Source organism: Halichoeres trimaculatus, unplaced genomic scaffold (assembly GCF_033239565.1).
Source record: "Halichoeres trimaculatus isolate MK-OKI-2021-1 unplaced genomic scaffold, fHalTri1.1 fHalTri1_scaffold_1, whole genome shotgun sequence".
In the NCBI taxonomy this organism is placed as follows: domain Eukaryota; kingdom Metazoa; phylum Chordata; class Actinopteri; order Labriformes; family Labridae; genus Halichoeres; species Halichoeres trimaculatus.
Window position 1 is genome coordinate 35,091,001 of NW_027437179.1, and position 23,730 is coordinate 35,114,730.

At 40.9% G+C, this 23,730-nt stretch overlaps 1 protein-coding gene across 2 annotated transcripts in view; it reads left to right on the plus strand.

Annotated features, from left to right (window-relative positions):
• arhgef10la (Rho guanine nucleotide exchange factor (GEF) 10-like a) overlaps nt 1-23,730 on the plus strand; it is a 212,532-nt gene that overhangs the window by 137,309 nt on the left and 51,493 nt on the right. For both annotated transcript variants that reach the window (XM_074665406.1, XM_074665415.1), the window contains one exon: nt 22,657-22,743. In XM_074665406.1, coding sequence (XP_074521507.1) covers nt 22,657-22,743 — 87 coding nt within the window. The remainder of the gene's footprint in view (nt 1-22,656; nt 22,744-23,730) is intronic.

Genomic DNA, 23,730 nt, shown 5'->3' on the forward strand with positions numbered 1-23,730 from the left:
GACATCTGCTGAAAAATTCAACAGGTGCTGTCTGCAGAATGAGTCTGTTTGATTCCAACACATTCCCACATTTTTATAACGGATCTGAGCATTTTGAGCTTCTCTGCAGAGATTTGTTGGTGATATAATCCACATCAACAGAAAAATACTGATTAACTGTTGTTTAATGGAGAAATGTATTCAGAATATGCAGTTTTTAGCATTCATTGAGTTCAAAGGTAGCATTTTTTTTTCGTAATATGTAAATTCAGGAAGTGTCAATCTAATCTTGTTTTGTGACCGTGGATCAGACCGGACCTGTCAGTAGAGCCGAATCAGCTTTGTCTCTCTGGTCAGCGTTGCTTGGCTCGGCAAAACCAAAATCCAGACACACCAAACCTGTCACTGTCACAGATACAGAGCCCAGTGACAGCACACAAGCTCTGACTGCTTAACACCCCAGATCAAAGAGGGCCCCTCGCTGAGGTCAGGGCAAGAGTCAAACTTTGGCATTCGCAGTGAACAACTCTGAGGGAGCTGTGACAGTTTTCAACATCTTGGCTAACGTAGCAGGAGTGAGCAGAGGTCAGACTTTCCGCTTTGTAGATCTGGATCTCTGCTCTGCCAGGCCAAGCAGCAGGTACTTTCAAGCAGAAAGAAGACTGCCTGCTGCGCCGCCTGACCTTTGGGATAAATTTAAGTCCTTTGTCAGCAGCAAACAAAGGTGCAAGAAGCACTTCTGTAAGCACTTGGAAATATATTTTATAGCTCCTGTGAGGTAGTTTTTAATGTTATGAAACAGACTGAAATTAATACTGAAGCCTCTGTATGACCTAAAAAGCTGTCATCGCCCAGATTGATTATTTTTATAGAGCCTTAGTAAATCTCTGCTCCTGCAGTCACAAGGTAGATGTCAGAGGAGGTGGTTTTCAGCTGCTTAGACAGGAAGCTAGAGGGAATCTTGATGAGTGATACCTCTAACTGTTAAAATGAATATGAAATTAGTCACCAGTCTGGGTCTGTTGGTGAATCTGGTGCTCTGTAAACAGAGGCAGCAGTCCTCATTGCACTGGCTGTGGGATTGATTCCCAGTCCCTGAATGATTTTGTGCACGTCAGCCCAGAATCTCCCTCTCTTTATCTCTGTCTTTCTGAATAAAGCTGTCCTTTCCAGTAAAAGCTAAAAGCCCCCCAAGAAATCTGAATAAAAGATAAATAAAATTGAATATGTCAGCATGAAGAGTGATTTTTGGCTAATAAAAGTCTACTTAGGTTTGAAAAGCACAAGATCAGTGAAGGGGGACAGCACACTACCTCTAAAGGTTACAACAAGAACCAAAAGTTACATGAGCTTTAATGCTCAGAAGCATTAAATTGTGACTGAAACTTGAGGTGGTCCAAATATTTGGGATGCCCCAATCCAACATTTTAAGTCGTGATACCAATACAGATACTGATCTGATCAGATACCAGCAGCAATAACATTCTCTGTTCTGTAGTACGAGGATGAGACTTTGGGTTATGTTTTCAGGCTTCTTTTTGAGATTATAAATGTGTGAGTAAATCTGAAGCACTCACTGGAATTACAGTTTAACTGTAAACCTCAGAAGTGGATAAGTCAAGAATCAAACTTACACATTTTGTAAGTTGCCGTAACCGTTATCATCCTCTGTAAAATTTCAGCATAGCACTCACTTGAATAGATCTGTCTTCTTAAATAGCCACTTCATCCATACTTTTTGATTCTGTATCGGAACCAATATCCAAAACCTGGATTGGGTCAGTGCATCCCTACAAAATTGAATTACGTTGCTGTGTTGGCTACTATCTTTCAAATGGATGCTCCTACTCTGATCCCCCTCCACCTATGTTGTGTTTACCAGTAGAAGAAACCTACAATAAGCATTTATTTTAGGGTTTAACTGGAGAGCACACCATTCTATAAAAAAACCTAAATGCTCTATGACACAGCTACAGGTGCAGAGTCTCAAAAGGATCACAGGATTCACAATTCACTTATGATGACAAATCTGGGGTCAAGGCAGAGTTAGACGGTGAAAACATTCACTGACAATGGATTGCTTCCACTATCAAACCACAAGTGAAGCTCAAACACAGAAAAATCCTCCAATTTCTGAAGCTCTGTGCTCTTTGCTCCAAATTTTGATCTGAGATAAGCTTTTGACATCTCCTTGTTGTCTGTGCAGACCTGCGCTGTGTGCTCTCATTTTGATGGCCTTAACTTATATTCACACCCATGATGAGCTGGATGGAGAGGGAAGCTTCTTTTCATTTTACTTGGATTGTGGATTCATGAAACAACTTTTGCAGTTTATGTTCAGTTTATGGGAGTGAATGAAAAAAAAACATCCCATCAGATTAAAAAAAAAAACAACACAACCTCTGTTGAACTTTGGTTGGGTGGGTTGAGAAATCCCCCCTGATTCTGTCCCTCTATGGAGCCAGAACACTAACAGTAAGATTTGATATTGAAAAAGAAAATTGGCATTGTAGAAAAAGTTGAATTGAATCTGAAACAAGGATTGGCATTGTAAAATATTGAACTGAAAATCAAAATACAGACACTAAAAAAGACACTGTTTTTTTAAAGAATTGTTTATGTTATGATGTGTTTTTCGATGCCAATATTCAGATATATTTTTACACTTGTCACTGGTTTTCAGTTTCAATTCTCTTTTTTCAGTTTCAACTTACTGGCAGTGTTTTGAAATTGATGGTAGGGGTGGGGTTGGGGGCGGAGCTTGGAGTGCAAGAACGCGTTTCCAGGTTCTCAGGAGAGGAGTGGCCTCTGTTGGCTACCAGCAAATTGTTGTCCCTGCAGCTGTGATCCTACACTGGACAGTAATGTATGTAAGTACACCTCGAACTCCCAGACCGCCAGTAGGTCTGCTTCTCTCAATCAGTATTTTTAGGATCAGGTGAGGACACTGTTTTCTACGCTGCCATCGTGCTGTCGTTCCTCTCTGGTATCTACTCCTTGGTGTCTGTCCCATAGTTGCCCACACTGGTCTCCAATGAGCTGATAAGGGAGGATACTTCAGGGTCAGTTGGAAAAGTCGTTACGTACACACACTTCATAAAACACTGCTTGCAATAAAAGAGTAAAAGACCGACCCTGTCACACACACACACACAAGTCCTGAAGACTGTCGTGACAATCACGCCTGTGGCTGTTGAGGAGCTGACAGTACCCGGCGTACTACTGGTAAACATCAGGGCAGGTTATTTTGACTTTTTTCTCATCCTTTCGACTTTAATCTCATGTTTCAACAAGATTTCTTTATTGATGTAAAGTCGAGATTAAAGTCGAAATGAAAAGAATAAAGTTGAAATGTCCAGTGCTCGATCACAGCCGGGGGGGGGACAAGTTGCAGGTAGCTGACAGAGGCTGCTCTCCTGAAAACCTGGTAATGCTTTCTTGCGCGCCAAGCCCCACCCCCAAACACCGCCCCTATCCTCCATGTCAAAACACTGCCAGTACGTTGAAGCTGAAAAAAAGAAAATAGTAACTCAAAACCAGTGACAAGTGTAAAAACACATCATAACATAACAAATGATGTATTTTTTTAATGTCTGTATTTTGTTTTTCAATTCAACTTTTTCTGCAATGCTAATTTTCTTTTTCAATACCAAATCTTACTGTCAGTGTTCTGACTCCTTATCCCTCGGTATTTTAATAGTACTGTTATTAAAATGTTGAAATTATCTTTTTCAAACAAGCACTTAGACACTTATTGCTTAGCATTCCAGTTAAGGGAGCATTTAACCCTTCATGAGCACTTGGCAATTTGAACAGTGCCTCCTCGGTTCATGTGCACCAGTTAAGCGAGCGCAGAAGCTGCTCAATCCCTTTGTGAAACCGTCCCAGAGCTTCTCATACAGGCAGCTGACCAACAAACCAATGGTGAAGGATCTGACTTCAAAGATGGCTGTACTTTCATGAATTCAGGCTGTCAGACAACACCATCTGGATTGGACGAGAAAAACACACCAAATGTATGACAGATGGCATGACGGCAAAACGTTTGGCTTCTCATAGCCCAGGTTGTTGGACTAGCTGAATTCATGTTTTTGAAAAGGCGGATTTCACTTTGTCAAAAGATTACTGTTCTGTCTATTGCCTGCATGGATCCACGTGAATGTTTAAGAGATGTTGAGCATTATTCCCATTGACGTAAATTGCTGACACATGTATTCCCTGGTGTGATAATTCCTTACCTTGGCCTCCCTTTCGTCCTCCAGCAAATTCACCATTTTCCCCTTGCCATTTATCGACTCAGACAGCCCGACTGGTTGTGCCTCTGCTGTGTGTGTGTGTCGAAATGAACGGAGGCGTACTGAAATAAATTGTGCAAACACCCAAGAGACTGAGTTAGCATCAGCATGCTAATATAGTCATGTCATCATTACATCCTGTGTAGCTAAGCTTTTAATTAATTTACTAAACAGCTGGAAGAGGGATGGTGGAGGAGATTTTGGATTTTTAATTTGCTGCTGCAGAGACGAGATCAAGGTGGTTTTTATCTGCTGAGTGAGGTTTTCTCAGTCAGGATAGACTAAAGAGATTAATTTACATTAATTTAATGCAACTTTAGTCTTAATGCTTTATTTTAAATGTCTATGTCTGGCTCACTTTTTTCTTCATTGCTCTCCTTGCCAGTAGAGGGCAGTGTGGTGCCAGTGCATACATCAAACAGTCGAAACACCCACCACTTGACAGTGAGGGCATTTGCAAAAGGGTCTGATCTGTTGCTGTGACAGTTAACATACTAATTACAGGGAATCAGAGACACTCTGGCTCTGCCTCGGAGTAGAGTTTTTCTCTTTCTGGCCCTGGGTTTCTGCTCACTCTGTACTTGTCAAGATAGCATGCAGGAACAAATTATGTACCCAGAAGGGAAATCCTGCAGATCTGCTAAATGTGCTAATTCGGTCACATTCTTGCACTGTGATTATACATCATCATGCGGAGGCAAAAACTGCATCAATTGAAAAGGAAATGTAAAAAAGCCCTCAGTCCTCTTTCATTCCCTATTGTGCCAAACCAATCATGTCCTCCGCTGTGATATGTTCTCTTCTTATTCTCTGTTCAGCTAATTAGTCTTCCTGCTAGTGACTTACAAGACATGAAAAAGTCTGACTGATGCTTCATTTATTTTTGTTTGCCAATGTAAAAAGATTTAAGGACAGCCTGTCTTAAACGTCTGCTGCTTCTCTCCAGCACATATTTGTTTTTGTTCTCACTCAGTTTAACCGCTATGACTTAACTAATGAGTTGCCTCGATCACAACTTTTACGTTTCTGTCTTGAGATACCATCTGCTGGGTTGAACCGTACAAGACAGTTCAGTCATGACTAATGCAACTTTTACTGCAGGCTTTGACTGTGTTGATTAGAGTCGGCATAATAACAGAAGATATAGCATATGTATGAGCAGGAAGGGGCCGTAAAGCAGAGACAAGATTATGTGTGCGCTTTGAGGGTTCATGCATTAAAATATCCTCGACCAAGTTGCTCAGACTCAACCACAGGTTTCTGTACAATTAAAAAACCTGCAGGTTTGAGTGAACAGCAAATGCAGGTGGACATATTTGTAGCCTGTGGAAATCAATGCGACATGTATGCTTGTGCTCAAATGAATGAATCAATACTAAAGTCAACCTCACTGTCGTTTCCACACGTACAGCCATCCATCGCACTGGATCAGTGATACCCGGGAGCTTCTGATAACTCTTGATAATTGCAGAGGATGTCAGTGTTTCAATCCCCCGTGAATCAGCCGTACCTGTAATTTGTAAAGCAAAAAACACAGGAACCAATTATCCCCCACATTTCTGGACACAGAGGGATTATATACCTTTTTAAATCTCTTAATGCTCTTGTTCCTTCTCATTAATCAGATTTCTGTTTATCAAACAAGCCTCTGAGAGCCCTTAGGTCTTCAGGTCATGGTCCACCATGTTATTCAATCGTGCCAAAATCCCAAACAAAGACCCATAGTGAGGGAATATGAAGATGCGAACGCTGCATGGAGTTAAAACATTTTTAAAACCTAACTCAAGACTAATCTTTTTATTCTGAGTTTTATTCTACCTTATTTATTCAACAAATTCAAATTATAATCCTATGTAATATTTAGATTAGTTATAGAAATTCTCCTGAACAAAATCTCAAGACCAGAGGGAAAGGTACAAGAATTTTAATTTCTAATCCTGGTGGATTATAAGCAGGTAGTAAGTAGAGCTTTAAAATGCAAAAAAAAGAAACAGGCTGTTCATCAGATGATCAAAAGTTAGAATAGAATAGAACTTTATTGTCATTGTAACAAGTACAACAAAATTGTAGACACAGCAGCAATCAAGAAAACAAAAGTAAGAAAGTGTATAAAAAGTGCAAAAACATCCATATGAAAATAGATGCTGACAGCTTGTCCATCATTCTCCAGTCAGCCAGCCTCCACCTCCACAGGGTCCAGGACTGAGCTTCTTCAGCAGTCTGTTCAGTCTCTGTCTCCTGTATCCTGTCTGCTCACAGCAGGTGAAGCTCTTCCAATGTGGCGTTGGTGTTTGATGTTAGCTCCGTTAGCCATGTCTGTGAATAGCATGATGCTACTCTGTCCTCTAGTATTCCCTCTGTTGCTGGGTTAGCTCAGCTAGCTCGTCCATCTTATTGGAGATAAATCTTGCATTCTCAATAACAATAGATGAAAGGACAGGTCCATGTCGTCACTTCTTAGCTCACACCTGAACCAGCAGTTCGTCCTCACCTCTTTTTCCTCACCTTGTGGGAAGACATCAGGCCTTACACCAGTTAGCATTGAAATGCTACAGGCTGCTAACAGCTGAGTTCACATGTAAACAATGCAGCCATGGTTACATGTAGGATCCCCAGACAAACAGAAGAGAAAGGGTAGTAAAATATCACTGAAGCCATAAAAAGTTTGGTGTCCATGACCAACAAATGAGCCATACAAAGTAATGCTCCACTCCAAATTCAAAGATTACAAAAAAGAGATGAAAGAATTACAAGAAACGGACAAAGAAGAGAGAGCTGCTGCAAGAGGCAGCCATAGCCAACAGGGTGGCACCTAGCAACAAGTTGAAGACCATATCCTTAAAAATCAAAAATCTATGTAAAAATTCTGTCTGTCATATCATTTTTGATAGATCATGTATTCTCTACATTTGTCTTTTGCTCCTTTCTCTTCTTTTTGCATTTTGAAGCTCTACGTACAACCTGCCTATGATCCACTAGTGCAAAATGTGAACTCTTGTAATTATACCCTCAGTCTTAAGATAGTGTATTCACGTGTCTTCAGGTGTTTAATTACATAATTTATTTTAATCTTTTTATTTATTTTGAACTAATTGTTTTAGTTATTTATTAAACCTTTGATCAGCACTTTAATCCATTTTAATGAATTGTAGTTTAGCATCTTTTTTCTCCTTTGCAGCTTAAATCTTCTTTGTTTGATTTAATTTGGTTTAGTTTAAACATCTTTTTTCTATCAGTGTCAGTGTTTCCTCAGTAAAAAAAAGCCTTCTGATAGCGTTTCCTCAGTTTATCATTGATTATATTTATGTTCTGTGCTTTACCTTGAGTGTGGAGTTATTAGTTTTTCTATATGCAGAAATTTGTGACATTGTGTATGAAAAGTGCATTATAGATAAAGTCTTGTTTATTGATGGAGATTAACCCAGTCTAAATTAGGCTTTTTGTAATTTAGGGAGGTAGTTTTTTTTAGACAGTCAACAGCATTTTCTGGACAAAACAAAACATCGGTGTTTGTCATTATTAACAGAGGTTTTTACAACAATTCAGGCACAGTTTCAGCGTAGAGGAAAGGAGGAATCTGCTTTGAATCAACACAAGAATCTGTTCCTCTCTGAACTTTAGTGACCTGATCTTTGCTGGATAAAATAAATGTGCTTAGTTATTGAAGCAGGTGTGACAACACCCTAGTTTAAAGACATCCTTAAAACACCCTGAGTGTAATTATATTCCTTCAGACTTTAAAAGTTTTAAAGGACGAGGTCTTTGTAATGCAAATACAAAAAGTAGTAAAAATGCAAAACCGCTTGATGGTTTTTAACCAAAGTCTTAAACTGAAATTACAATAAGTGTTCAAAGTATGAAAGAAGATTGGAACAGTGAACTTAACATGTGCTTGGATGAACACCCAGATTAGTATTTGTGAACAGTTGTGATTCGTCTGCGTCTCATCTTTTGCCAAACAGGCCACCACAGAATTAGGATCCAAGGGGCAGATTCAGATTTGGGAGGTGCTCCTTGATGTGCCGAGCGTCTTGGCAAAGGTAGCTGCAGCTAACACATGGCTGCGGCTGAGCTGGCACCAGGGCTGCCTTTGTTCTGCCTTTCTTGCCATCTGATATTAAGGATTATAGGAAGCCTTGTCAAGTGCCGTGCCTGCAGTTTCATCTCGGACCCCTTGTTGACAAACAGTTGTGTCAGTTTCTGTCTTTGAGGTGGGTTAAGATCCTTCATCCGAAGCTTGTTCAGGCCCTGTGCTGTTGTCTGATGTCTCTGGCAAAAAGAGAGATGGAAAAGATGGAGGAAGTGATTGACTACACAGTGAAGTTTTGGCCTGTAGTCCTCTTTTGAACCCATTAATGCAGGGGCAGTACACTGCTTTCATCCAGAGTTGGAACTGCCATGGCCGGGGGAGTCAGCAGTATGGGTGTGTGGATTTGTGTGTGCGTGTGTGTGTGTATGAGGAGGGGGGCATAGCGACACAGCGAATTTGCATCACATTTGTTGGGTGTGTTGCAATCGTTCAGCTAGGAGCAGTGAAGGACACGAGGAGGAAAATCTCAGCCGAGTCCTGAATATGAGTTTGCGATGTCCTACCAATGTCAGACTGTGGCTCTGAGCGGCGATATGCAAAATCACTCCCCAACTTCATTCCACTTATTGCTGATATGATCAGTGGCAGAGCCAGGGGAGACAGGGAATCGTTACTGTACAGACAGTGGTTATTAAATTGAGGGAAATGTCCTGAGCCGGATTTAATAATAAGCTGATAGCCATATGGTTTTGCCGCTAGCCCTAACCACCTCTAAAGGACCTAAATCAAGCCTATCAAGAGTTAAAAATCTGCCTCTGTTCTCGGCCCTCTCCTGCAGGTTTAATCTTATTGTCTTCAAATGACTTTGAATATTCTGAACGTAACGCAGGCTTGCCGGCACAGCAGGTGGTTGGCCCTTTGATCTGCACTTGTAGATGCTGCTGGAATTTAAATCACAGGGTGACATCGAGCTCATGAAATTTATAACATGAACAGCAAGTGCCAACTTTGATCCTGTTGTCCTTTTGTATTAGGTTCATTAGAGACTTTGATGTATTGGAAAACAGATAATGAGCAAACAAGCATTTTGCTGTCCCTGTATGGATGAGTCATACCCTCAGTTACTGTGAGAAAAGAGCTGATGTACCACAGAGCAGTGTATTCACTTGTTTCTTGCCGTGTGTTATTACTGGAGGTGTTGGTTGTAATGCTGGTTAAGAAGCTTATTTCTTTTCGTTGATTTGACCAGAACAAGTAACACCTGTTAGTTTGACTCAGTACAATCCAGTTTTACTCAAGTGGCAACTTCGGGTGTAAGACGTTAGGGCAATGCAGAAGTGCTAAAACCTGTTGTTTCTCAAGTGTCCAGTTGAGACTGGCCCTGGAAACAGTGGCGTGGCGTGGGGGATTTTTTTTGAGGAGACAAAGCCTCTAATCTGTATGATTTTTCGGGAGTGGGGTACATTAAAGACTTTGTTGCAGTTTGTATATCCCTATTTCAAGTAATGGAATTACCTGTTAGAGCGCGCAGAGAGCGCTCATTTTACTTACTTTGAACATCATCACACGCACTTTCACTCAACCACCCTCAGTCACTTATTCACACACGTACATCGTCCTCTTGATTTAGCTTTAATATCTTATTAATTCACTCAACCGCCCACTCAAACGCACAACCGTCCGCTTCATGCACACTGCTAGTGTGCTAATCTCCCTGATTTCATTCGGTGGCTGATGGTGACGATACTGCGATTTGATTGGTTTTAGGCCGAAGACGGGGTGGCTTCCCTTGACACAGTCTTGGCCAATCACAGGTGAGCAGTGTCATGACCGCAGCCCCATCTGATTGGTTTATCATTCTTTTTTTTTTTTTAACCAAGGGACGCCAACTCGGCTTGGCTACCTTGCGGACAACAGTGAGCAGTATCGTATTTTCACCACGCATTCGCCACAGAACATTTAGGGGGGCGCTGTTTTACACATCGTAAAATGCTCAATAAGGAGAGGAGAGAAATAAGGAAGAGGTGACAGTGAAGAAACACAGAAGAATTATTGAAACTGTTTAAAAGGAGTGTTTTTATTAAATCACAGCTACAGTCTGAAAAAAGAGAGGAAGCATGGCTTCCCTTGGCCTTGGGGAGAATACGCCACTGCCCAGAAATACTTGAAGTCAGAGACACACCGAGCCAAAAAAAGCTGTTCTCACAGCAGAAATTTTCCTATTTACAGCCTGGTTCAAAAAACGTCTCCTGTCTGAATCGCTCATTTCACCATCATGGCAGTTTAGAGGATTTTTAGACATTCAGGCGTGTGACGTTGAGGGGACTACATCCATTAACTATACAGTCTACGGTTTGACTCCATGTTATCAGCAAACATGTTATCCTTATTCTGAAAAAAAAGGCTGGACATCTGTGCAAAGTGTTACTTAAACTAATTGTGAAAATTTTACAAGAGTTTCCACTTTTTATTAAAATAGTGCAAAGACAACATATTATGTACAGCGAGATAATTAAAGCTCTGAACTTTTCAAAGCTGATGTTGTTAGTAAAGAGATGCTCCTTTGATTGTTTATTTTATTTTTTTTTCTCATGCATTGCATTGCATTGGATTATATAACTTTTTCTGGTCTTTTGCTGTCCCTGTTGGCCATATCACACCAGAGCTGACTCTGGTCCATCTCCATCCTAGCTGCTGATCAGGTAAAACCGGCTGGAGCACTCCTGATCAAGCATGCAAGGCTCCTATTTTTCTTGGATGCAATATCAAATTGAAGGAAGCTGGGTACTAAAACCACATTAAAACATATAGTTGACTTTCAAAATAAAATACACTGATTACATTTTGCTTGCTTTGCTTTGTTGCTACAACAACAAACTGATATAATGTGCCGACCTGGGCCAACATTCAACACGTCTGAAATCTTAAAACCCCAAAATAGACAAGATGAATGAGAACAGCCACATCAGTCCAGGGCAACATTCCAATTTAAAATGTGTCTAAAGCATCTCATTAAAAATTTGCGTATAATTTCTTAGATTTACAAATTCTACAAGTTTAACATCTGAATGGAGGACTTTGCACTATTTCTAAATTAATATATCATTTTCATGATTTGCAAACCTTTAGAATCCTTTAGTAAGGCTGCAATGTAATGAAACAAAACCCTTTTTTCAATTGAAACTCAATGAGCATCTCGGACTTCTGATAGGCCTGGTGAATGGAACTTTGTAGATGATGATTATTTGCCTAAGGGCAAAACTCTCTGTCATCTGGGGCTCAGATTGAGCTCAGCTGGTAGAAAAGGTCCCTTGAAAACAAGTCTCTCATGGAGGCTGCATGGTGCGTACTCCTGCGTGGTTTTAACTTGAGCCTTTTAAAATTACAGCTATTAGAACATAACAAAACCACCAGTTGTAGGTCCCTTCAAAGAGAGGATATTCACACCACTTTATTGCATTAGCTGCGACTAAGTGCAGCATGTAAACTGACCACTGAGAGTGTTTATCATGATTGCCTTCTTCTCCCTCTTCCCTCCCACATGTGCACCATTTATTTAAGTGCTTTAGTCTTCCTGAGTGTACGATGGATTGTACCTTTAAATTTTAAACAGCAGACCAAAACGTTTCGCATCATGTTCCCAACTTTTTACTCTGAGAGCCACATCTGAACACCGCGTCTCTTTGATAGATGTCAGGAATTAGCCTTATGCAACACTACACCTGTCAGTCACACAGCCCAAAAACAATGACGCAAGTGGCAGAAATCCTAATTTATTACTTAATATACAACAATGATTTCACTTGTTTCTCCTTAAACATGTCTTATCGCAGCTCTTTGAGGGATAACGCCTAATTTAGGAAATGACAAGCAATGTTTTAACAACTGAATATCAGATTAAAGAAAAAAAAAAATTAGATATCATACTGCTTCCTCCATCTCTACTTCAGAAGAATTTAGCATTTTGTTTTACTCTTGGGTGATTTGCACAGTTTTTAGAGCCGGTCTAGTGTTTCCCACATCCTATTGAAATGGCCTCCTCCAGTTTCGATTTTTACAACCTATTGTTGCACTTTCCCCTGTTGCAACACTAAATTAAGTTGAAGAACAAAGTACAAATAATGTTTAAACCAGTCTAACATAAATGCAAAGAACATAACATAGAATGTTATCAAAAATGTAATGTTATTTATCTCTTGATATCAAAATAATTTTACCTTAACCTTCATCCTGTCACTACTTACCTTGCCACAAGTATTGTGTTGTTGGTTATTTATTTCAGTTTTTATCTTAGTTAAGGCAACTTAAACACCCAATTATGCATTTTTCTATATCTGTTCTTACATAAACTTTGCTCAAAAAGCAGGAAAATTCACGTTTTGGTAGATTATTTCTTAAATGCTTCTCAACAGTAACTCTCAATCCATTGGAAAGCCTGTTTGTTTTTCTTTTTAATGGAGCCACATTTGTAAGGAACATTCATTTATGGGAGCAGTGGATCTAACATTGATCTGGGTTTAAGAATTTGCCAAATCTCTGGCAATGCCAAACAGCTTTTTCTGACTCTAATGTTTGTTGTTTGATGGATTGGATGATTGAAGTTTTGCGAAAGAAGACAATTTGGCAATTTAATCATATATGCATTTAACAAACAGCCATCCCCAGGGAAAAGTGAATACATGGACAGAAGGAAAAAATTAGGAAAGAAGGGTCAGGGCAGGATATTGAATAGGTTTCAGATACCTCCTCAGAACACAAACCAAGTGATGGGAACTCAGGTTTTCACCACACTGCATTTAACTGCATTTTTAATCCCATCCTGAAATGTCCTTGTTATTCTGGAATAAGTGTGTGTGGTTTCCCAGCTGTGCACCACAATTTGTCAACTACAATTTTGGCAACCATTTCTGGTTTCCTGAAGAATCTTATTACAAGCCTCTTCTTATATTCCCTCTTCCTATTTAGCCTATCCCAGTTGTCTTAGGGCAAAAAGCAGGGTACACCATGGGCTGGTTTCCAGTCAATCACAGGGCTGACACACAGAGACAGACAACCTTGTACACACTCACACCTATGGGCAATTAAGAATCACTGTCTTACCTGATGAGCATGTTTTTGGACTGTGAGAGGAAGCAGGAATACCTGGAGAGAATGCACACATGCATGGGGAGAACACACACTAAAAAACCTACTTTGCTCGACTGGGATTTGACTTTGTTGCTGTAAGGCAGCAGAGCTACCCAGTGCAGCACAGTGCAGCCCAAAAGTGGTTCAAACTAGAGATGTCCTGATACACTTTTTGGCTTCTGAACTGATTTTTTCATTCGTTTTGCCGATACTGATCTGATACCGCTACCTTTCTCTGATAAATCCTGTACTCTGTTGTAAATGACGAATGATATTTGTTGTATTAAAGTAAGCCCTGTTGGTACGTCCTTGAGAAGCACTCATTTTACAAATGTTGCAAATTGCTGTTTTACTGTCATTGTTTTCCAAAAAGAAGTAGTCCCACACAGCAGACATGTTTTTGTGGTTTGATTTACAGCAGCTGTAAAGCGTGACAGTGCTGAAAACACATGAAAACTGGATCAGCCTGGATCAGGTGACAATCAGGGCATCCCTTGGTCAAACCACAAGTTTTTAAACTGCATTTTAGCAATACTAAAATGTCCTCTTAGATTTCTGTGCATGCTTAATAAGACCATGACTTTGATATCATGTATGCCTCTTTCATCGTTTTTCACCAAATTCCTGAAGGCTGTAAGATCACAGATTATTTTTTATAATTACAAGCTACTGCAGTTCCTGAGGTAATGATAGCATCATGCAAAATCCTTATGTTACAAACACATGGTGTGGATACAGCAAACTGCACAGAATCTGAAATCAGATCAGAGATCAGCTGCAAAACAGTGTCAGGGGCATGCACCATTACAGTAACACCTGTTAAAGATATACAACCCTCTGTTGCTTTCACACAGCAGGTCAAACCAAGAGCTACCCTGGTTAACAAACTCAGGACCCGGACATATAACGGCCGTGAAGAAATGCCAGACTCTATCAGAGGCAGCCTTCTGATAACTCCAGCAGCAACTTTGCAATGTATCTCATGTTAGTAGCTTGTTTAGTGTGCATTACGTGTCGCGGGGCTCTGGATGTAAGTAATTTCAGGTTGACTGGCAATTCGCTCTGTGGCTGTCCCGCCTGTAGCCTTAGGCAGCGGGTTTGCAGTGGGGAGGGAGTGCCAGCACCAGTCAATTACCAGTTAATAAACAGTGGAAGTTTTCTATTAGTGCTTGTTAGTGCGTGTAAAAGATTGTTGGTATGTGGAATTGGAGGAAAGCACTGTGACTGTGGAGTTTGGAAAAAAAGCAGCCATAATTTCTTTCCCTGGGTGTAATATACAGCACCCAGTTCTCTGAACAGCAGCGGTTTATGAGATAATATTTGTTATTTGATTTTCAGCAGGCTAAACACTGCAATATATAGTATTTGCAGACTCATTTTTTTCTTTGTACAGTCCAGAAATGTGTGCTCAGGATTTTCACCTCATGCAGTATTTCACAAGTTACTACAGAGCGCTCTTTCCAAAAAGCAGAATACATTGCGTAAGCAAAATGTAGGCCAAACAATTCTTTGCTGGCTGCAGAATGTGTCGTCAATGATAGCATTACAGGCCCCAGTAGAGATGATGCATGGATGCTTTGGATAGCAGTTGTCACACATATTATGTGTGCTGTATCCACCTATACATCTGAGTTCAGATTTCACAGAGATTATAAAGGATCTCCTGAGTTGCCGAGGGAAGTAAAACTAAGGGGACAGCACTCTGTCAGGTTTACAGCAGTGAGCATGAATTATTGAAACCATAGTCTATCGTGTAAGGTCTTTCTCAGAAGGTCAAACATCCCCAGTGTTCCCACCACAACCCATACATCCAAGTAGATTGTACAAAAAAAGCCAGGGACATATGGAGAAATAGATAACAGTGATTGCAAAACACTGCCCGACCTGTAGAGGAAGGTAAGAGGCTGTCATCTTCAAGTGCAACACTACAGTTAGCCTGTTAGCATTAAGGATGTTCAGCATGAGCTGGTTTTTGATCATGCTTTTTTGCTTTACAAATGGATTTGTTGACACATGGAAAGAGACGAGTGTAAGTGACAAAGCCGTCTATTAAAACCATTTCAAAAAAGCCTGAAACAGCTCAACTGGCAAAACACAGGAACGCTCTGCTGTCTGAAGGACCAAGACAGCAGAGATCGACTGGTGTTATGGCTTAAACACAAGAGCCTTTTGATTGAGACCCTTGATCAGGACGCATTCTCCTCAAACAGCTTTAGATCATAATTACACACTTGTCTGATGGGAATATTTTGACAAAAATTCATAAAACCAAACTAGGATGCATTCCCAAGGACTTCCTCTGTGTTGTAACAGCTGTTAACTTAATATCCGCTGACGGGTTCAGCTGAAGGTCTCTACTTTACAGGGTCACCCTGTAAACTGGAACACTAGGAGCTGACAGACACATTCAACCTATCAGGGTCAAAGAGGACCATTGTTTAAGAGGTACTAAACCAAGTCAATCACAGCTCTGTGTCATCTTAATGCGGACAGAGGGAGGGGGGAATAAAAACATCGTGGGTGCTCCACCAATCTCAAGAGGTTCAGCTTGTAGGCTAGGGTATTTCTGGACATCTGACTGAACTACCCCTCAGACAGGGATGTTTTCAAGGTGTAATCTTTTACCCAGAACTAAATTTAGACCCTAGTTTCAGTAGTCAAAATGCATGTTGTTCCAGGGGAAGTTACAACACATATATACTTTATACTAAAAATGGACATGGCCTGAAACTTGCAGACTTTGTTGGCCAGGAGGCGTGACGGTGCTGGTTGACAACCTCAATTAGATTTTGGGAAACCAGTTTGAAAAAAAGGAACCCTGTTCTTTCAATTGGTTTATAGTCTCATTTATGTTTTCTTAACATAATGGTCTCAATTGCTAGATGTGAGTTTTCATCACTACGGCAATGTTTTATTAATTGCAAGTGAGTCAAATGGATGGATAAGAAGGGCAAACTTAAGGGTCTGACTACCTTAAGCCACGTTTCCACCAAGCATTTCAGTGCACATATTGTGGCGTTCCCTTCGACTAATCCCTGGATGGACCTCCAAATAACCAAGCCAGACTGGGTGCCAGACTGGGTGCCAGACTAAACTGACCTAATCCTGGAAGGTGGAGCTCCAACACTGCAGACCGTTGATTGGTTGAAAGAATCGTCATAAACCATGCTTACTTGTAGTATAGCATTTTTCTTCCTCATTGGATTTATTAGCGGGGTACACTGTTTTGTGCTACTATGACACTATTATTTACTTGATGCAGCTATTGGCATCCAGCTTACATGCTGCCTACCACAAGAGGGCACGGTTGACTGTGGAAATACAAACAGGACCAGGCTTAACCGAGCAAACCTGTACCAAACCGTACTAATCTAAACCGGACTGCTTGGTGGAAAGATTTAGATTGTATCATCCAGGTTGAGACGTTGCCAGTCTTTTATTATTATCTTTATCTTTTATTATTTATCTTTTATTATTAACCATCTTGTCCAATGATTACACTCTGGCTCTCAAAACAGGAGGGGATGACTTGAATGCAGAATCATTGATGTAAGCAGTGTATGCCTTAGGAAGAAACTGTGATTGACTTGTCCTGAGCACAGCTGCCCACCCCAGTGGTTTCATTACAGAGCATATTTAGGGTCAGAATCTGCTTTGTTCTATAAGTGATATATACAGATGTCACTGTTCATGAGGCAGGTATTTTTCAGTATTGACTTTAGAAATAGTGTGCATGGAAGCAAAACATCAATGAAGTGGAAGGGTTAGTGTGTGTATCCATATAATGAGGACAGATAATCTTTTATTTAGGCTCAGTGGATGTTCTGACCAAGGGTTATTTCGCAGTGTCCGTTTCAAAGCTCTGTGACTGTCAGGAGTTCATCAGTGCGACAGCCGAGGGGAGGAAAAGTCTTTGTGTCATAGTCTTAGCGTACAATTCTCTGTATCTCCTACCTGAGGGGAGGAGTTCAAACAGTTTGTGGCCAGGGTGTGAGAGGTCTGCAGAGATGTTACCTGACCCTGGCCTGGAATGAGTCCTGGATGGAGGGCAGGTTGGCTCTGGTAATTCTCTCAGCAGACAGACCTGATGACTGATACAATCAGCTTCTGTCCTGTTCGGTGGAAAACTTGAACAAGTGGACGTGCAGAGGGCCTTTACCTCTTTGTTCACAATATGGTCATTTCTGGTTCCCCCAAAAACGACCTGATATGTCAGTGGCCAAGGAGCCAACAGTAGGGCTTCAGGAGTAGCTGTTGTGGATACATCCACTTCTTCCAATCCATAGACGCCCCTACCAATAACTTCCCCTCCCTGTATTGACAGAAACATTGAGCAAGTAGCTGGAGCAGAGTGTTTCTTGGCAAAAAAAAAAAATTCTCATTAGTTAGAAGACATTCAAAGTAAATGGTGCCATCCATTTCATCCTGCAGGAGCTGCTCTAATTATACACATTTTACATTAATCTTCCAGAAAAGCATTGGATGCTCCTCTGCTTCCATAGACACCTGGAAACAGCATATGGACCGGTGCCCTCTTGGGGTAATGGGTGGGGCGGACTCTTTGTCGACTATTGGGTCATCGGTAACCAACAGCTGGGAGGCCGCCCTCTCATCACATCAACAAATCTCACTTTAATTAGCTCACCTGCCCGTTTCTCTACCTTCTCCTCCGCAGGCCCCTGAAGTGCTCCCATCAAACATCCCTCAGCTGGCTTAGCGGCTCACCTTTCTCTCTCATCCTGCCCTACACCTGGGGATATCTTTAGCTTATGGCTCTACCTACAGCTCGCCACACACATATACACACACAGACACTGCATGTGCGATAAACAAGACTGACGAATGACTTGGAAAAAGCTTGGATCTCATTGATTTTTAAATGGTGCCTCACAGATACCTTATTAGCATCAGGATCTCTGCTGATACGGTCATAGCAGAAGTCCCACCTGTCCTTTTGTACCTGTCAATATCATTTGCACATTCACAGGTAGAAATGATCTCCCAGGCTCTGTTGTTGTGCTCACCCAGGCTGTTTAAAAGTTCAATAATAGGAGCCCAGGTTTACTGTATCGATCGTGGTCACTGTCTGCACATCTGTGGGCACATAATCTATAAGCTTGGTTTTCCCTGTACACTCAATGCCTGTGAAGCATTAACATAAACAGAGTTGCTTCATGCTACAGTGTGAGAGTTTCATTCAAATGAAAATATGCTAATTATTGCATAATTGTGTGGATTTAAATAATAGTCCTGTATGGGAAGAAGTGCTATTTAACATATTAAGCATAATAGGATGTCATTACCAAATAGCTAATTGCTTGTAAAATATTCCAAAATGAGATTTCCTTTTCACACCCGCAATCATTTCACAAAAGTAGGCGTCAGATTTCAAATGCCTGATACCTCATTAAGGAACAAGCCTCTTCATTTACACGGCAGCTCTTTATCTGAATGATCCCACTGCTCACTCCTGCCTTTGAATACCTTATGAAGCAGTGATGGGACCGTTCTGACGGAGTGGATAGATCCCACAAGCATCGCTAGGCTGACTCAGGAGAGCGCTAACATACAAAGCAATCAAGGCCCGGCAAGATTGGCCCTGCAATGCTTGCTGGTCTCAGGTGACTGATAAAATCCAACCACCATTGAACTACCAGCGTCGTCTGCTAAAGTGCCCCAGTCCCTCTGGTCCAGCTGCACTCTCCCTCTCTTAACCACAGGGCCTCCATATGGACACCTATTATGGCTGCTGCTTAATTACCTATCAAAAAAATGCTTCTATGCACTTGACAGAGGGCTTGCATAGGGGGTGAGGGAGAAAAGGCAGAAACAAGAGCAGACATTTCAACAACAGTAGGAAAGGAGGAATGGGAAAGAGGGACTGTGAGATTGATAGAAAGGACGAGCCGTGCATCTGTGCCGTGAATTTAAATAGATGGAGACAGACACGGGGGGAGTGGAGGAGTAACCTCGCAGTGCAGACAGGGAGAGAAAAGATCTGGCTGGTGTTCTGTTATTTTTCATGTGTGTGTGTTTACAAACACGCACAACAAGAGAGGAAAAGTGGGAGGAGCCTGGCCAGGGGAGGCTATAAATTACCTGTGATTGATGCTTGCGGCGGAGGAGGACGACAGTTAAAGACGCACGGTGCTCATCGCTGACCCTCTCCCCACGGCGTCCTCTCTTTCCCCAAACTGAGAAACTCACACTCCTCCCAATCTCCCCAATGCCTCAATACCACACAATTAAACGTTCTGTCCATCATATGGCCACCCTCGGTGGTTATGCGGCGAAATAATAATAATTTCCTCTCCGGATGGATGGCTGTTTTGAAGAGCAGCTTTCACCACAGGGGGGTTAGATGTGTCTGCCAAAGGCTCTGTGATGTAAATGTCAACCTCCATCACTTCGTTTCAGGCAAACAAATCTGCCATATGTTGGAGGAATATAGATTTTCTTCAATTTCAGGAAGATTCTGGCTCCTCTCTTTGGAGATAAAAAGTGCCTTGGTTCTTACTTTTAATGTTTACCCCCCTGTGAGTAAACAGCCCTGATAGTTAAAAAAGAGAACCAAAGGTAACACCAGAACTAAGCCCCAAAAAGTATCTAATTATGCAGTAAAATGAATGTTTGGAGAAGCCTAAACTAGGTCAAAACCTTAATATTTAACTCCAGTAACAGCAGGAAGATCAAACTTTGTTTATATGCATGGTGTTTGGTATTTGTTAAAGAAATTTCAGATATAACACCCAGTGTTAGTCTGCTTTTTGTATGAGCAAGTGCATTTCAAGTCCTGTATTGATTGAGACTCATAACTTATTGGAGGAAATGTTCAAATATATAAGACCTCACTCATCTTTTAAATGTCTCTTGATAACAGATGTAAACATCAGTGAGCTCAGCTTCTTCTCGAGGAAAATGTTCTCCATTAGGGGGCGATATGGGGTAAATATGTCAGGATTTTGTTATGGTAGGATCTGGAATTTATCCAGACTGTTTTTCATATCCAGATAATTTTGACCTGCAAACAACATTTTTAGCCCTGAATATTTCTTATCCTGCAATCTGAACTATTTTCTGCACCTTTTTTGTAACCTTTTCTGCACCTCTTCATAACTTTTGTCTTGATTTGTGTCTTCCAATGAATTTTTTGAACTCTCACATTTTCACATCAGGATAATTTGCTCATTTAAACGGGCTGTGAAGAGTTTGTTAGTAATCTTGAAAAAGTCTCCCTTCTAGATACATGCCTCATCGTAGTCCACTCTTTAAATGAGATTATCAGCACCAATATTGCTGGTTACAAGTTATTTTAAAATGCTACTTCTTAGCTTCCAGGAAGGGTCATCCAGGAACGGATTGATCTCTTTGTTCTGTATGGCAACACCACCACTTGCTGCCTGACGAAGTTTAGTAGCAAGAAGAGATAAAACATAGAGATCTGTGTTTTTCTCTGCTAAAAACGATGTCTGTGATTAATTTTGTAGTGATGGTGGACACTGGAGCCTAACTGTCAGACAGAAAAAAGCCAGAAGAGCAGAAGAAAGCTAAACAGGAGAGTAATACAGCTGAGCTAAAGGCTAATTAGCCTTTAGCTTGGGCTGTATCACTCTATAACACAGGGGCTAAATTTTTTGCGAAAATGTCAGTTCCAACCCACAGTCAGCAGTTATTCTGCAGTGGTCTGTTCAAACTTGAGAGTCTATCAATAAAATGAAGAGGGAGGTTACGTTAGCTCTGCTTGGTAGATGACTGGCAGGACATAGCTAACCAGGATTTACTAACGTTACACACGACAGACATGTCTTAGAGCTGCAGGCTGCCAGCTGCACTAAATATAGACAGCTTCGTAACTACATACAAACTGACAGGGTTTACTTGTCACGTTAGTCCACAGATATGCCGTCGCACTGGGATGCAATTGTCGCTAACTTATAGCCGGCTGCTACAATGATTACTTGTTGTCATGTTTCAAACCGTAGTGCTATGTAACTGAATGTTAAGTCTCTAACCTCTGTGCGTTGTATCCAGTAAAAAGTTGTCTCAAACAAAAAAAAATTTGTTTCAATCCGATCTTCATCTAATTCCAAAACAAACACATGCCTCACTAAAAGTGATTTATGACAGCGTGCGGAGACTCTGGGCCACAAGGTGGCGAGGGAGGGCAATTAAAACAGATCCTCCTCATAGCATCTTTAAACATGTGTTTAGCTTTAGCATAGCTATTTACAGGTAGCCTATGCACAGTACAAATAGTGTAGTGAGATGTTTCTAGATAAAATTGGATTTTGTTTGAGCACTTGATAGGAAATGTAAATGTACACATAATTAAGAACATAATCCATTTCAGGGGCATAATTGATAAATTGTAAGAGAAAAGCTGGGGGCTGCATGAAAATGGACCAGGGGCCATGATTGTCCGTGGCCTGACTTTGAACATGCCTGGACTAAATGATCAAAAAGGGGTGTAATATGTTCCCTCTCACAGTATTTCACAATGAGCTGCCTTTAAATGACTTTCTGTACCAGTGCAGTCTGAAGGTTGCGAGTCAAAAACAGTAAATTAACCATCCTGAGTGCCTAAGGGTTCAATTTTAGTTGCATTATTATCACAACAGGTATCAGTATTATTTGCTTTTGTTCTAACTCTGCTATCATGACAGCCGCCCTGCGCAATGTTTTCACTATAATGAGAGAAAAGTGCATGAGCTTCATACAAGCAACACTTAATTACATGACAGTCAGAAGATTCAAAGATGAAAAGGTGAAAAGTTACATCCAACAAACGAGAAAACAATGTGATATTCTGCGCAAACCTTTTGTGCTGAGTTTATAACTGCACTGACATTTTCAAATCACACAAACCTATAGTCAAGGGCTAAACAAGCAAGTTGAAACTGGAGAAAGGAATTGTGTAAAGAACTATAAATATATATTGATCAAGGCTGTAAATGCGCTACCATATACTAAGGTTTACAGCTCATAATGTGCACGAGAAGCCATCGACTGCTGTGTAAAATGACTCAAGGATAGCAGAATGTAAGCGCTTTGTTGTTAGCAGGCCGTTTGGTTTCACATGCATCCTTGTGAAAAGTGACCCAATGATGCCAGCTTTGTGGTTGCTAACAAGCTGTCTTTTGTAGGTGCATCAAGATATTATAAAAATAGGGTACTGTTATTGTGACATGGAACATTTTAAACCAATACATTCTTCTTCTCTTATAGCTCGAGGCTGCCCTCCACAATCCTGTTCACTGTGCATTGTTGGGCTTCTCTGCAGCGAGCACCTCCTTACCTCAAGGCTACCTCTGGGTAAGTGTTTCTTACACACAAGCATGCGCCTATATCCTACCAAACTCTCAGCTGAATGCCTAATAAGTTAAACTGAAATAAAGCCAAATGATGCACGTTTTACAGTTGCAGATAAATTAAGCATTTAGGACAATTAGCATGGCCGTTTACATGTCGTCCCTGCTTTCTGCTCCCATTCATTAAAAAGGAATAAAAAATGTATCTCAAGGCTGTGAATAAGACACGCCGTCTTTTTTTTCTTTGTCGCCAGGAAAGAGTGAATTAAAATAGTGCAAAGGAAAGTGTTAGGTAACTGCTGCAGAGTATTTTTGATGAGTAGGGGAAATTGGGCTGCAAGAATAACATATCACAGTTCCTGCACTGGAAGGAATTTGGCTGGATCCTGAAACAGGAGACCGTTTCTGAAAAATGAGGCAAAGAATCTGCTATTAATCTCTCAAGTTTCAATTTTTGTTCCCTCTCCTTTTTGGAGATGGTGAGCAATTTATCAGGTAATCCTTTTTTGACCTTAAAGGTGGCTAAATCAAGTGTAGGCCCGCACAGACACAGAGGACAGCTCGGTGTTTCAGACCAAGTTACTTTGTGGAGCTATTGTAAAAATGGAGTGGGTGCTCACTCAGATGGGAGAAGGAGATATGGTGGAGCCGGCATTTAGGGAACTCTGGTATCAGTGTTTGAAGGGGCAGAGGTTGCTGTGACCTTCACCATCTCTTACAGCTTCTACTATTACACATGACGGAAATTCACCTGACCTCTGCCTCCTGAACCATTATGGGGAATAAAGGTAGTTTGTCCTCATGCTGTGGAGCATTGATCGTGGTGCCTACAGTGAGATAATGAACACTATACTGAGGGTTTGATTCAGAAAACGGTTGTGCAGCTTTGGTGCACACTAAACCTGCGCAAATGAGCCCAAAATATATATATAATATAATATAATATATATATATTGTTGACTGATTCTCAAAGCACACACAAATGGTTTGA